This window comes from Orcinus orca, chromosome 3 (genome assembly GCF_937001465.1).
Source record: "Orcinus orca chromosome 3, mOrcOrc1.1, whole genome shotgun sequence".
NCBI lineage: Eukaryota > Metazoa > Chordata > Mammalia > Artiodactyla > Delphinidae > Orcinus > Orcinus orca.
Window position 1 is genome coordinate 128,195,576 of NC_064561.1, and position 14,071 is coordinate 128,209,646.

At 37.2% G+C, this 14,071-nt stretch overlaps 1 protein-coding gene across 1 annotated transcript in view; it reads right to left on the reverse strand.

The window, feature by feature from the left end:
* Nucleotides 1–14,071, reverse strand: part of FCHO2 (FCH and mu domain containing endocytic adaptor 2) — a 119,957-nt gene that overhangs the window by 4,515 nt on the left and 101,371 nt on the right. The window contains exons 23-24 of the mRNA XM_049707713.1: nucleotides 2,758–2,957; nucleotides 1,951–2,015 (exon numbers count right to left, since the gene is read on the reverse strand). Coding sequence (XP_049563670.1) covers nucleotides 1,951–2,015; nucleotides 2,758–2,957 — 265 coding nt within the window. The remainder of the gene's footprint in view (nucleotides 1–1,950; nucleotides 2,016–2,757; nucleotides 2,958–14,071) is intronic.

The window sequence follows — 14,071 nt, forward strand, 5'->3', positions numbered from 1 at the left end:
GAAGATGAATTGCTGTATAATTCTTAACGCTTGCTCAAGCCCTCCTTAAACTTTTACAGTTCTTGATATGCAAAATTCAATTCTGTGAAAGTTCCACCACAGGCCAAGAGCAGCCACCTTGGCAATCCTTAAACTTTAGAATTATTTCCTGTCCCTCTTCTGGGCATAAAGGCAAAATAGAAATAGATTTCTGTTTTACAGTATTCTAATTTGGAGATTTTTTTTTAAAGGCTGACTAACCAAATCAGAACCACATTTATAAGATGTTTCCATTTCCTCACACAGACACTCTGATACCTGAACAGCAGAGGGAAACTATTAATATATCTGGTGAGAAATTTTGTGTCTTATTTTTAAGAGAACAAACTCCTTTCTTGGTAAATATTTACAATAATACTGTTTCATTAAATATGGGGAAAATATACCCTTTCTTCCTTGCTAACTGGTTGTAAACCCTCAATTCAAGTAGCATTTCTGGTTTACTTCCAGTTTCAACTAGGAATTTCAGTTTTGTCTCCCATAGCCATACAGTTAGAGTAAAAATCAGTACAGTTTACCACCTGAAAATAGGCAACCTTTAAGTACCAAACAGGAACAAAGGAACTAGAGATTAGCTAGGTTATTTCATACAATGTGTTGTTCTCTAGTAGTAAAAGTCTGGTTCAGCACAGCAGGTCTGAATGAACAGACAATACGAGGTATGTTCCTGGACTTTTATGCAGAAATACCTATGAGAAAAACTACTGATGATATGTTTTACATTTTGATCACATTATGCTTAAAACGTTTAAAAGGAAAAAGCTGAGCAAAACTTGAAACGCCAAAAAACCCTACTTAATAGGAAAAGTAACTGGAGATTAATTAGGCATTCAAAAGAGGGCAGGAGAACTCTCCTTTGATTAAGAGAAACTACAAATAAAATGTTAAAGACTTGGGCTTCCCTGGTGGCACACTGGTTAAGAATCTGCCGGCCAATGCAGGGGGGACAAGCCCTGGTCCGGGGAGATCCCACATGCTGTGGAGCAACTAAGCCAGTGCGCCACAACTACTGAGCCTGCACTCTAGAGCCCACAAGCCACAACTACTAAGCCCACGTGCTGCAACTACTGAAGCCTGCGCGCCTAGAGCCCGTGCTCCACAACAAGAGAAGCCACCGCAATGAGAAGCCCGCGCACCGCAACGAAGAGTATACCCCACTCGCGGCAACTAGAGAAAGCCCGTGCGCAGCAACAAAGACCTAACACAGCCAAAAATAAATAAATTTTGAAAAAAAGTTAAAGTCTTGACTGTCCTGGGAATTGCATTCTAAACTGAGTTAGGGGATATACTAGGAGTGATCAACTAACTCGCAGAGACTTTTTCTTTGCATTGGGAACATAGATGCAGACATGGTGGGAGGAGGCGATTAACTTGCTTCTCCTTAAAATAATGATCACAGAATTAAAGGCTGTTGATGGTTAGTTTTAATAAGGGGAAATGACCAAGGTAAGGTTGTCCTGAGAAAGAAAAGACAGAGGGGCTTTTTAAGGCCGGGAAGCTTCTGCATGATTTCTGGGAGGCCAGGAGGACTCCAAGAATGAGCTAAAGAGTGTGTTAATTAGTATCAATTAGTTTTCAGTTTCAATTATCAGGTTACCTAGACTTCTATAAATTTACTTTATTAGGTATCTTCTCTTAATGGTAGCAATGTGAACATAAGCATTTATATAATATTTATAAAGCTATAGCAAAACATTATTTTTCTCAGAGAAAGCATATTCAATCTAGAAGAAAAAAAATGTGTTCTGAATCTAAACTGGTCCACTCTTATTATAAGGTATTAACTTCCACCTAGTGGTCAGTTTTAGAACTGAAGGCATGAAATTCCAGGAGAAAATTTTCCATAAACATGCCTTAAAAAATCCATGTGACATCACATTATAAACAACAAAAAAACATGCACACACTTACCTCTATTTTCTGATTTTTCTGAAATACCAGAGAGTTTCCAAAAGGCTTTCATCTGTTCTGCATTCCTGTAAGAACAAATGTTTCCAGATAATGTGACTAGTATAGTACCTTGTAGATAAGTGAACACTCAATAAATACATTTTAAATATTTCACTAGAACTATGGTGCTAGATTTACTTTGAATAGTATCACCTGGTGAAAATGTGTTTATGAGTAATATAAATATAGTATTATCTTTATAAATGGATATTTACCAAATTATGTAAATTCTTTTCATTTCTACTGATCAGAGAAAGGAAAACAATGCATAGGTGACCCAGTACCTTCATTGCTCAAGGAAAACACAGTTTTATTACTAAACGGTGAAGCAAATATAAACGAAGAGTGGTTAGAGTCTATACTAATATTAATGGAGGGAACAAGAGAGGCAGTTAAGAGATGTAAAAAATAATACTAAAGACTAACCAGATAGGTATTCCTATAGATATGCTAGATGCTATATTTAATCCTATAAAATAATAATTATCTTTATTTTTAAAATGAAAAAAAAGAAAGTTTAGAGAAATTACATACTTTGCCTAAGGGTAAAGTTGTATTGAATCATTCGAGTCTGGGTGGGGACAGCAAGACTAGTTTATTTTGGGTTGCGGCTACCGTAGCGTGACTAGTAAAATGTACAGTACCTTTTATAGCATGGTTTCTTTGGGAAAGTACACTAACTTATAAGACAACTTTCAGAACTTAGGTTCTAAGACTGAGGGATTGCAACAGAAACTTAGTAGGAATTCAGAAATCTACTTAATTTACCATATTGCAGGGGGAAGGGACTGCATGTTTGTGACTCCTCCATCCACTGGTACCACCACCTGTACGTTGGAAAGCACACTTGGTGTCACCATAGCTTCTGGGTTGTACTTATAATCCACTCTAAGATCTGTGGTGCCGGCACTACATTTCCAATATGTTGCGAGATTTAGAGGAGTGGACTGAATACCATTTGATGATACCTTTAAAGAGAGAAAAAAACAAACAATTGCCTTTGACCTAAAAAAGTAAACAAGTCATGTTAATGACATATACTTGAACACAAGAGCTCACACATTCAAAAGTAATAATGAGGGAGCTGTCTTTTGCTAGGCGGAGTGAAGCAGGCTCATCTCACAGGCGTTAAGTGTGGACCTGGGACTATTTACATCAAAATTTCTGTGGTGCTTGTTTAAAATGCACATTCCACTGGCTCCAAATGCAGAAAATCTGGAGGCACTGGTGATATAGGGGTTAGTATAGCTGCCTTCCAAATGCAGATCTGATTCAACTGCTCAGGTACAGGGCACAGAAATCAGCGTGTTATGTGATTCTTATTTATGCATGTAATGTTTGAGAACCTCTCAACATTCAACATAGAATTCTAAGATTCTTTATAAGAATTCAGATTTAAAACAGTTAGAAAAACTGGATCGCCATGCAGTTCTGCAAGCCTGGAGTTAGAATACTTCCAACTTGAAATGTTTAATTTTAATCACATGAACCACAGTAAATGGTGCAATTCCTTCCAATTCTTCAGTTCCTTGCTCAAATGACTTACTCCTTTTCAATGAGATTTATTATATTGAAAACTGTATTTTCACTCTTCCTTACCTTACTCTACAGACTTTCCTTTCTCCATAGCACAACATACATTATTTACTTACTATGTTTACTGTCTATTTCCCTATGCTACTCACAGCAATTAGCAAGCACTGAATAATAAATATTTGCTGAATGAATGATAAATACTTGGAATAAACTTTAAGCCAACGTTAAGTGGCAGCACTTTTTTATCCTTTAAAGTATTTATTTACTAGAAACATAAGCCATTTTAATACAATTACCCTATTAAAAATTCAAATAAGACATAAATATATGAAATAGGAAATTCTTCTCTTGGCATTCTTACTCCCCACTGTTTATTTTTTAATTTTTAAATTTTATTTTTACACAGCAGGTTCTTATTAGTCATCTATTTTATGCACATCAGTGTATACACGTCAATCCCAATCTCCCAATTCATCCCACCACCACCACTTCCCCCTCTTGGTGTCCATACGTTTGTTCTCTACATCTGTGTCTCAATTTCTGCCCTGCAAACTGGTTCATCTGTACCATTTTTCTAGGTTCCACATATGTGCGTTAATATACAGTATTTTTCTCTTTCTGACTTACTTCACTCTGTATGACAGTCTCTAGATCCATCCACGCACGTCTCAACAAATGACTCAATTTCGTTCCTTTTTATGGCTGAGTAATATTCCATTGTATACATGTACCACATCTTCTTTATCCATTTGTCTGTTGATAGGCATTTAGGTTGCTTCCATGACCTGGCTATTGTAAATAGTGCTGCAATGAACATTGGGGTGCATGTGTCTCTTTGAATTATGGTTTTCTCTGGGTATATGCCCAGTAGTGGGATTGCTGGGTCATATGGTAATTCTATTTTTAGTTTTTTAAGGAAACTCCATACTGTTCTCCATAGTGGCTGTGTCAATTTACATTCCCACCAACAGTGCAAGAGGGTTCCCTTTTCTCCACACCCTCTCCAGCATTGGTTGTTTGTAGATTTTCTGATGATGCCCATTCTAACTGGTGTGAGGTGATACCTCATGGTAGTTTTGATTTGCATTTCTCTAATAATTAGTGATGTTGAGCAGCTTTTCATGTGCTTCTTGGCCATCTGTATGTCTTCTTTGGAGAAATGTCTATTTAGGTCTTCTGCCCATTTTTGGATTGGGTTGTTTGTTTTTTTAATATTGAGCTGCATGAGCTGTTTATATATTTTGGAGATTAATCCTTTGTCCACTGATTCGTTTGCAAATATTTTCTCCCATTTTGAGGGTTGTCTTTTCACCTTGTTTATGGTTTCCTTTGCTGTGCAAAAGCTTTGAAGTTTCATTAGGTCCCATTTGTTTATTTTTGTTTTTATTTCCATTACTCTAGGAGGTGGATCAAAAAAGATCTTGCTGTGATTTATGTCAAAGAGTGTTCTTCCTATGTTTTCCTCTAAGAGTTTGATAGTGTCCAGTCTTACATTTAGGTCTCGAATCCATTTTGAGTTTATTTTTGTGTGTGGTGTTAATCTTACTCCCCACTGTTAACATCATGGTACATATACTTCCAAACTTTCTAGGGATGCAAACATAGATCTGTCTCATTGTTTTAAATGGCCACAATAATTAATTTAATCAATCTCTTCCTCTGTGGATGTGTACTTAGGTGGTTTCCAAGCAATGCTGCAGTGAATATCCTTTCTACCTTCCCCCTACCACCTCCGCCCTCTAATTTGTGTGATTTCCAAAGAACAGATTTCTGGAACTGGAATTGTTGAGTTAAAGGTTACATATACTCAATGATCTAACAGAGTTACCTTCTAAGAGGTTCTATTAATTCGTACTCCTATCAACAAGTGGTCACACCTCTCCTAATAGAGCAGTCTTTTTCATTTTTGTCAGTCTAATGAGGACTAAAACTTGTATCTCACTGTTGTCTTAATATTCATTGTTCTGATTACTACTGACATGGAGCATCTTTCCGTAAGTTAGCTACTGAGTTATTCATCTTCTATTTCTAATTTATAAGGGCTCTTTGGTCTATCTTGCAATATTACACATGCTTTTCCCTCAGGTTAAATACTGATTCTGTTTAAGGGTTTGTGTGTTTTAACCAAACATCTTATAAACACACGTATTTCTTTCTTTTTGTCTCAAGTATCTCATTCTCTTATTGCATGACTTCTGGGTTTTGTACTGTATTCAGAAAGGTCTTCCACACTTCAAGATTAAAATATGTAATAAACATTTATAACACATATACAACACACATGCATACATACCCACAGACATATATATATATATATTCATCCATGCTTTATTTTCGTATCTTTACGGCTTCATTTATTATTATTAAACCATTGATACATGCAGATTTTATTTTGGTTAAAGGTATAAGCTAGGGATTCAGCTGAATTTTTTTCCCCAAATCTCCAGCCTGCTGCCCCAGTATCATTTACTGAAAAATTCATCATTTCCACATTGTCTTGAAATGCTACTTTGTCGTAGCAAGAATTTTCCATTTATTCTTAGATCTATTTCTGGATACTCTAATCTGTTTCATTCATCTGGCCATCTATTGTTCCAAACTATTTTAAATACTGTTGGCTTACAAAGTTTTCCCATTAAAACTAAAACATTACTCCACATTGCTGTTTAAAACATTTCTTAACTTAATTTTCTGAGCTTTATTCTTCTGAGAACTTGAAAATACTGTCAAGTCTCCAGACACAAATATATAAACACCTCCACTGAGTTTCTGATCAGGATCACATTAAATTTATAAGCTAATTTAGAAACAGCTAAGCTTTCTAGAATATGAATCTTCCTTTAAATAAAGTATACCATTCTAACTATATTCAAGGCAGCAGAGATGATGTTACGTTTCTTAACCAGTTTAAAAAAATTTTTGTGTCTTCATTGTAGCTACAGGAAAGGATGCTGCAATAGATCTTTAAAAAGATTTTTTTTAATTGAAGTATAATTTACACGTAACACTATATTAGTTTCAGGTGTACAGTGTAGTAATTTGATATTTATATACATTGTGAAATGATCACCACAGTAAGTCTAGTTACCCTCTGTCACCGTACATACAAAGTATTTCTTTCCTGTGGTGAGAACTTTTAAAATATACTCTTAGCAACTTTGAAATATGCAATACAATATTATTAACTTTGGACACCATGCTGTACATTACATCCCCATCACTTATTTATTTTATAACCATTAGTCTGTAACTTTTGACCCCCTTCATCCATTTCACCCACCCCTAACCCCCTGCGCCTCTAGCAACCACCAATCTGTTCTCTGTATCTATGAACTTGGTCTGGTTTGTTTGTTTTTTAGATTCCACACATAAGTGAGATCATACCGATCTCTGTCTTCCCTTTCTGACTCATTTCATTTAGCATAATGCCCTCAAGGTCCAGCCATGTGGTTGCAAACGGAAGGTTTCATTCTTTTTTAATGGTTGAATAGTATTCCATTGTATATATACAGCAAATCTTATTTATCCATTCATTTATTGATGAACCCTTGGGTTTTTCCATATCTTGGCTACTGTAAATAACACTGCAATGAACACTGGGGTCCAAAAATCTTTTCAAGTTAGTGTTTTCATTTTCCTCGGATAAATACCCAGAAGCGGAATTGCTGGATCATATGGTAGTTCTATTTTTAATTTTTTGAGGAACCTCCAAACTGTCTTCCATAGTGGCTACATCAATTTACAATCCCACCAACAGTGCACAAGGGCTCCCTTTTCTCTACATCCTTGTCTTTTTGATGACAGCCATTCTCACAGGTGTGAGATGACAGCTTATTGTGGTTTTGGTTTGCATTTCCTGATCATCAGTGATGTTGAGCAACTTTTCATGTATCTTTTGGCCATCTGTGTGTCTTCTTTGCAAAAATGTCTATTCAGATCCTCTGTCCACTTTTAAAATCAGATTGTTTGTTTTGCTATTGAATTGTATGTTCTTTATATATTTTGGATATTAACCCCTTATCAGATATATTGTTTGCAAATAATCTTCTCCCATTCAGTACATTGCCTTTCCGTTTTGTTGATGATGTTCTTTGCTGTGCAGAAGCTTTTTAGTTTAATGTAGTCCTGCTTGTTTAATTTTGCTTTTGTTGCCTTTGCTTCTGAAGTCAAATCCAGAAAATGATCACCAAGGCTGATGTTAAGAACCTTACCACCTATGTTTTCTTCTATGAGTTTCAGGGTTTCAGGTCTTGCATTCAAGTCTTTAATTCACTTTGAGTCAATTTTTGTGTATGGTGTAAGACAGTAGTCTAGTTTCATTCGTTTGCACGTGGCTATTTAGTTTTCCCAATACTATTTTTTTTTAACATCTTCCCAATACTGTTTATTGAAGAGACTGTCCTTTCCCCAATGTTTATTTATTCTTGGCTCCTTTTGTCATAAATTAATTGAGCATGTATGTGTGGATTTATTTCTGAACTCTCTATTCTGTTCCATTGATCTATTTGTCTATTTTTTTGCCAATACCATCTTTTGATTACTATACCTATGTCATATGGTTTGAAATCAGGGAGCGTGATGCCTCTAGCTTTTTGTTCTTTCTCAAGATTGCTTTGGCTATTTGGGGTCTTTCGTGATTCCATACAAATTTTAGGATAGTTTATTTCTGTGAAAAATTGCCAGTGGAATTTTAACAGTTATTGCATTAAACCTGTGATTGCTTTGGGCAGTATGGATATCTTAACAATTTTAATTCTATCGATGAGCATGGAGTATCTTTTCATTTAGTTTTGCCTTTATTTCATCACCGTCTTATAGTTTTCAGTGTACAGGTCTTTCACCTCTGTGGTTGAATTTATTCCTAAGTATTTTATTCTTTTTGATGCAATTGTAAACGGGATTATTTTCTTAATTTCCTCTGCTAGTTCATTATTAGTGTATAGAAACACAACAGATTTTTATATATTTTGTATTTTGCAACATTACTGAATTCATTTATTATTCAGTTTATTCATTATTCAGTATTCTAAGTTTTTTTTCTTATGGAGTCTAAAGGTTTTCTACATATAATATGTCATCTGCAAAGAGTGATAATTTTACTTCTTCCTTTCTAATTTGGATGCCTTTTCTTTTTCTTGCCTAATTTATCTGGCTAGAACTTTAATACTATGTTGAATAAAAGTGGTGAGAGTAGGCATCCGTGTCGTTCCTGATCTTAGAAGAAAATCTTTCAGATTTTCACCACTGAGCATATTAAGCTATAGCTTGTCATATATGGCATTTATTATGTTGAGGTATGTTCCCTCTATACCCACTGTGTTGGGAGTTTTTAATCATAAATGGATGTTTAAATTTTGTCAAATGCTTTTTCTGTAATCCACTGAGATCATACGATTTTCATCTTCATTTGTTAATGTGGTGTATCATGTTGCTCGATTTCTGCATGTCAAACCATCCTTGCATCCCTGGAATAAATCCCACTTGATCATGGTGTATGACCCTTTTAATGTATTGTTGCAGTTTGTTCGCTAATATTTTGTTGAGGATTTTTGCATCTATGTTCATCAGGGATATCAGCCCGTAATTTTTTCTTGTAGTGTCCTTGTCTGGTTTATCGGGGTAATGCTGGCCTCATAAAATGAGTTTGGAAGTGTTTCCTCCTTTTCTGTTTTTTGGGAAGAGTTTGAGAAGAATTGCTATAATTCTTTTAATGTCTGGTAGACTTTGGTAGTTAAACCGTTTGATCCCGGACTTTTGTTTTTGGAAGGTTTCTGATTATGGATTCATACCTCCTTACTAGTAATCTATTCATATTTTCTACTTCTTCATGATTCAGTATTGGAAAGCCGGCTGTATGTTCCTAGAAATGTATCCATTTCTTGTAGGTTGTTGGCAATTTGTTGGCATATAATTGTTCATAGTAGTATCTTATGAATCTCTGTATTTCAGTGGTATTAGTTATAACAGCTCCTCCTTCATTTCTGATTTTATTTGAGCCCTCCTTTTTTCTTGGTGAGTCTAGATAAAGGTTTGTCAATTTTGTTTACCTTTTCAAAGAACCAGCTCTTAGTTTCACTGATCTTTTTAGTCTCTAATTATTTCTGCTCTTATCTTTGTCATTACCATCCTTCAACTAACTTTGGGCTCCATCTGCTCTTCTTTTTCTAGTTACTTGAGGTGTAAAGTTAAGTTGTTTGAGATTATTCTTGTTTCTTGAGGTAGGCATGTATCACTATGAACTTCCCTCTTAGAAACGCTTCTGCTGCATCCCATGAATTTTTGGTATGTTGTATTCCCATTTTCATTTTTTTCAAAGTATTTTTTGATTTCTCCTTTGATTTCTTCATTGACCCGTTGGTTACTCAGTAGCATACTGTTTAATCTATCCATATTTGTGATTTTTCCAGTCTTCTTCTTGTAACTGATTTCTAGTTTCATACCACTGTGGTCCTAAAAGAGATGCTTGATATGACTCCAATGTTAAATTTATTATGACTGGGCTTCCCTGGTGGCGCAGTGGTTGACAGTCCGCCTGCTGATGCAGGGGACACGGGTTCGTGCCCCAGTCCGGGAAGATCCCACATGCCGCGGAGCGGCTGGGCCCATGAGCCATGGCCACTGAGGCTGCGTGTCTGGAGCCTGTGCTCCGCAATGGGAGAGGCCATGGCAGTGAGAGGCCCACGTACCGCAAAAAAAAAAAAAAAATTTATTATGACTTGTTTTTTAACCTAATATATGATCCTGGAGAATGTTCCCTATGCAGTTGAGAAGAATGTGCACTCTGCTGCTTTTGGATGGAATGTTTTCTGTATATCTGTTAAGTCCATCTGGTCTAACATGTCATATAAGGCTGATGTTTCCTTACTGATTTCTGTTGGGATAACTTATCTATTAATAAAAGTATTAAGGTCCCCTACTATTACTGTATTGCTGTCTATTTCTCCCTTTAGGTCTCTTAATATTTGCTCTATATATTTAGTTGCTCCTATGTAGGGTGCATAATTATTATTATTATTTTTGGGGGGTGCATAATTAATAAATGTTAAACATCTTCTTGTTGAATTGACACCTTTATCAATATGTAATGCCTTTCTTTGTCTCTTATTACAGTCTCTGTTTTAGTCTATGTTTTTCTGATATAAGTATAGCTACCCAAGCTTTCATTTGGTTTCTGTTTGCATGGAACATCTTTTTCCATCCCTTCAACTTTCATTCTGTGTGTGTCCTTACATCTGAAGGGAGCATCTTATAGGCAGTATATAAATAGGTCTTATTTTTTTAATCCATTCAGCCACTCTATGTCTTTTGATTGGAGAATTTAGTCCATTTACAATTATAATTATTGACAGGTATGTATTCACTGCATATTGTTAATTATTTTCTGGCTGTTCTGTTCTCTTTCTTTGTGGTTTGATGACTTTAGTGGAATGGTTAATTTCTTTCTCATTATCTTTTGTGTATCTGCTATAGTTTTTGCTTGGTTGTTACCATGAGGCTTACATATAACAACCTACATAACAGTCCATTTTAAGCTGCAAACAACTTAAGTTTGAATGCATTCTAAAGGTCTGCATTTTTACTCCCCCTCTATTTTCTGTTTTTGATGTCACATTTTACATCTTTTTATCTTGTGTATCCCTTCACTAATTATTGGAGTTATTTTTACTATTTTTGTCTTTTTCCTTTTACTATTTTCACTCTACGTGATTAATCTACTACCTCTACTATATATTTACCTTTACCAGTGAGATTTATACTTTCATACTTTTGTTACTAATTGGTGCCCTTTTCAGCAAAAAAGTCCCTTTAACATTTCTTGTAAGGCTGGTTTATTGGTGATGAACTCCTTTAGGTTTTGCTTGCCTGGGAAACTCCTTATCTTTCTTTCAACTCTGAGCAATAACTCTGCCAGGTAGAGTATCCATGGTTAGAAGTTTACTTTGAATATATCCCTTCTGGCTTGCAAAGTTTCTGCTGAAAAGTCTGCTGATGGTCTTATGAGAGCTCCCTTGGTTTTTCTCTTGCTGCTTTTAAGATTCTTTTTTTAAACTTTTGACTTTTTTTTTTTAATGTTGAGCCTTCTTTTAATTCATTATTATTTTTTTAATTTTTGACTGTGTTGGGTCTTCGTTTCTGTGCAAGGGCTTTCTCTAGTTGTGGCAAGCAGGGGCCTCTAACTGTCATGGCCTCTGTTGTTGAGAAGCACAGGCTCCAGACGTGCAGGCTCAGTAGTTGTGGCTCATGGGCCTAGTTGCTCTGCGGCATGTGGGATCTCCCCAGACCAGGGCTCTAACCTGTGCCCCCTGCATTAGCAGGCAGATTCTCAACCACTGCGCCACCAGGGAAGCCCTAAACTTTTGACATTTTAATTATAATGTGTCTTGGTGTGGGTCTCTCTGGGCTTCCTGGATCTGAATGTTTGTTTCCTTCCCCAGGTTAGGGAAGTTCTCAGCCATTATTTCTTCAAGTAAGTTTTCAGTCCCTTTATCTCTATTCTCCTTCTGGGACCGTTATAATGTGTACGTTAATTTGCTTGATGTTGTCCCATAAGTCCTGTAAGCTATCTCCGCTTTTTAAAATTCTTTTTTCTTTTTGCTGTTCGGATTAGGTGAGTTCCACTGCCCTGTCTTTGAGTTCACTGATCCTTTCTTTGCTTCATCTAGTCTGCTGTTGAACCCCTCCAGTATATATTTCAGATCAGTTATTGTATTCTTCAGCCCAGTGACTTCTAGTTGTTACTTTCTTAGGTTTTCTATTTCTTTGTTGAAGTTCTCACTGTGTTTATCCATTCTTTTCCCAAGTGAGGTGAGCATTTTATGACCATAACTTAGAACTCTTTATAAGGTAAATTACTTATCTCTGTTTTGTTAAGGTGTTTTTCTAAGGTTTTGTCTTGTTCTTTCTTTTAGAATATATTCCTGTTTCCTCATTTTACTTGATTTTCTGCACTTCTTTGTATTAGATGAAATAGCCACCCCTTCCAGTCTTGAAAGAGTAACCTCGTGTAGGAGATGAACCTTATTGTTCAACCTCGCCTTAGCTCTTGGTTGCCTCTCAAACCTCTGTGATTGTCCAAGCAGCCTATTTTATATTTAATAGCTCCTAATCGTCAAGGGTGTGCCAAGACCTGGCAGTGTTTCAAAGCAAGAAATCTGCCAGCACATAGATTCAGACTGACTAGGAAGCTAGACCCTCAGGCAGCAGCTTTTAAAGTATGCAAATACATATAGTTCTGTGAGATTGAATACAAATGTGAGCCCTGCTGGCCACCAGATCAGGTGATCTGGAGGTGTCCCCTGGGTGACAGTCATAAAAATCAGGGCTCTAGACGAGTGTGTAAGTTCCTTTCTGGGAGATACTGATGAGCTGTAGCAAGGCAGAGGGAGAGTGAATTGACTGCATTCCCCCAGGCTATGTTCCCTAAGAGCATATCTGGAGATCCCTAGATGTGTGTCAGACCAGAAGCCTGCCCCTTAGGCTGCTGCCCCAGGCCAAGCAAATGGGTCTCTTTCACAGAAACAGTACGGGTGTTTTTCAGTCTGCTTTCTGTGCATCGCCCTGGGGGCAGTAGCCTGCCAAAAACTGTCTCACTGATTGTTATAGTCCTGTGGGACCCAGAAATGCAAGCTCCCCTGGCCTCCAGAGCCAGGAGATCAAGGGTGTCCCCTGGGCTGCAGCTGCAAAAACTGGGGCACCAGTTTCTTCATCTATAAAAACTCCCCTCTTGGAAATACTGGTGTCACAGAAGAGAGTGCAAAGATGACACCCACTGAGGAAGGGGGAAAGAGGTCTTGAATAAAAAGCCAGTTTTAGCATGAGAGAGGGAGAGCCCACTGGTTGGAGTGTAAAGATGGCATCCACCAAGAGAAAAAGTCTATAGTAAAAAAATAAATAAAGTGGTGCTTGCTGGCTTTAGCAAGGTAGATGGAGCAAGTAAAAGAGGTGCCCTCCAGCACCTCACTCCCTGGAGAGTATCTCAACACGCCCCGGCCCCTCAAGCTGATGCTTTAAGATCAGCTAATGAATCTCTTTCAATGTAGCCTGTGCACTTCTCAAATGGCCGCTTGCATGCTGGGACCTAGGGTGCTTGAGTTTGCACGCAAGCCCTTTAAAGCCGTTTCTCAGATCTCTACAGCCCTCTGGTTCCTGTGGATACGAGCTCCACTGGTTTTCAAAGCCAGATGTTTTAGGGACTCGTCTATCAAGTGCAGGTCTCAAAAGATGGGGTGTCCATGCGGGTTACAAACTCTTTGTTCCTCAGGGAGAAGCTCCAGATTTGTGAGTTCCATCCAGATGGTGGGTTGCCATGATGGGGTTGAAGCTTATGGTGAGACCGTGTCTCAGCCTCTCCTACTCGCCTCAGTGTGGCCCTTTTCTCACTGGCTGATGTGAAGGAGCTGTTTAGCTATCTTTCAGGTCCCTTTCAGAGGGAATTGTTCCACATGTATCTGAATATACACCATGTTGGTGTATCCATGGGAGAAGGTGAGTTCAGGATCTTCGTATACCATCTTGGACTACCTCTCCAGATCTAATTAGTTTTTTT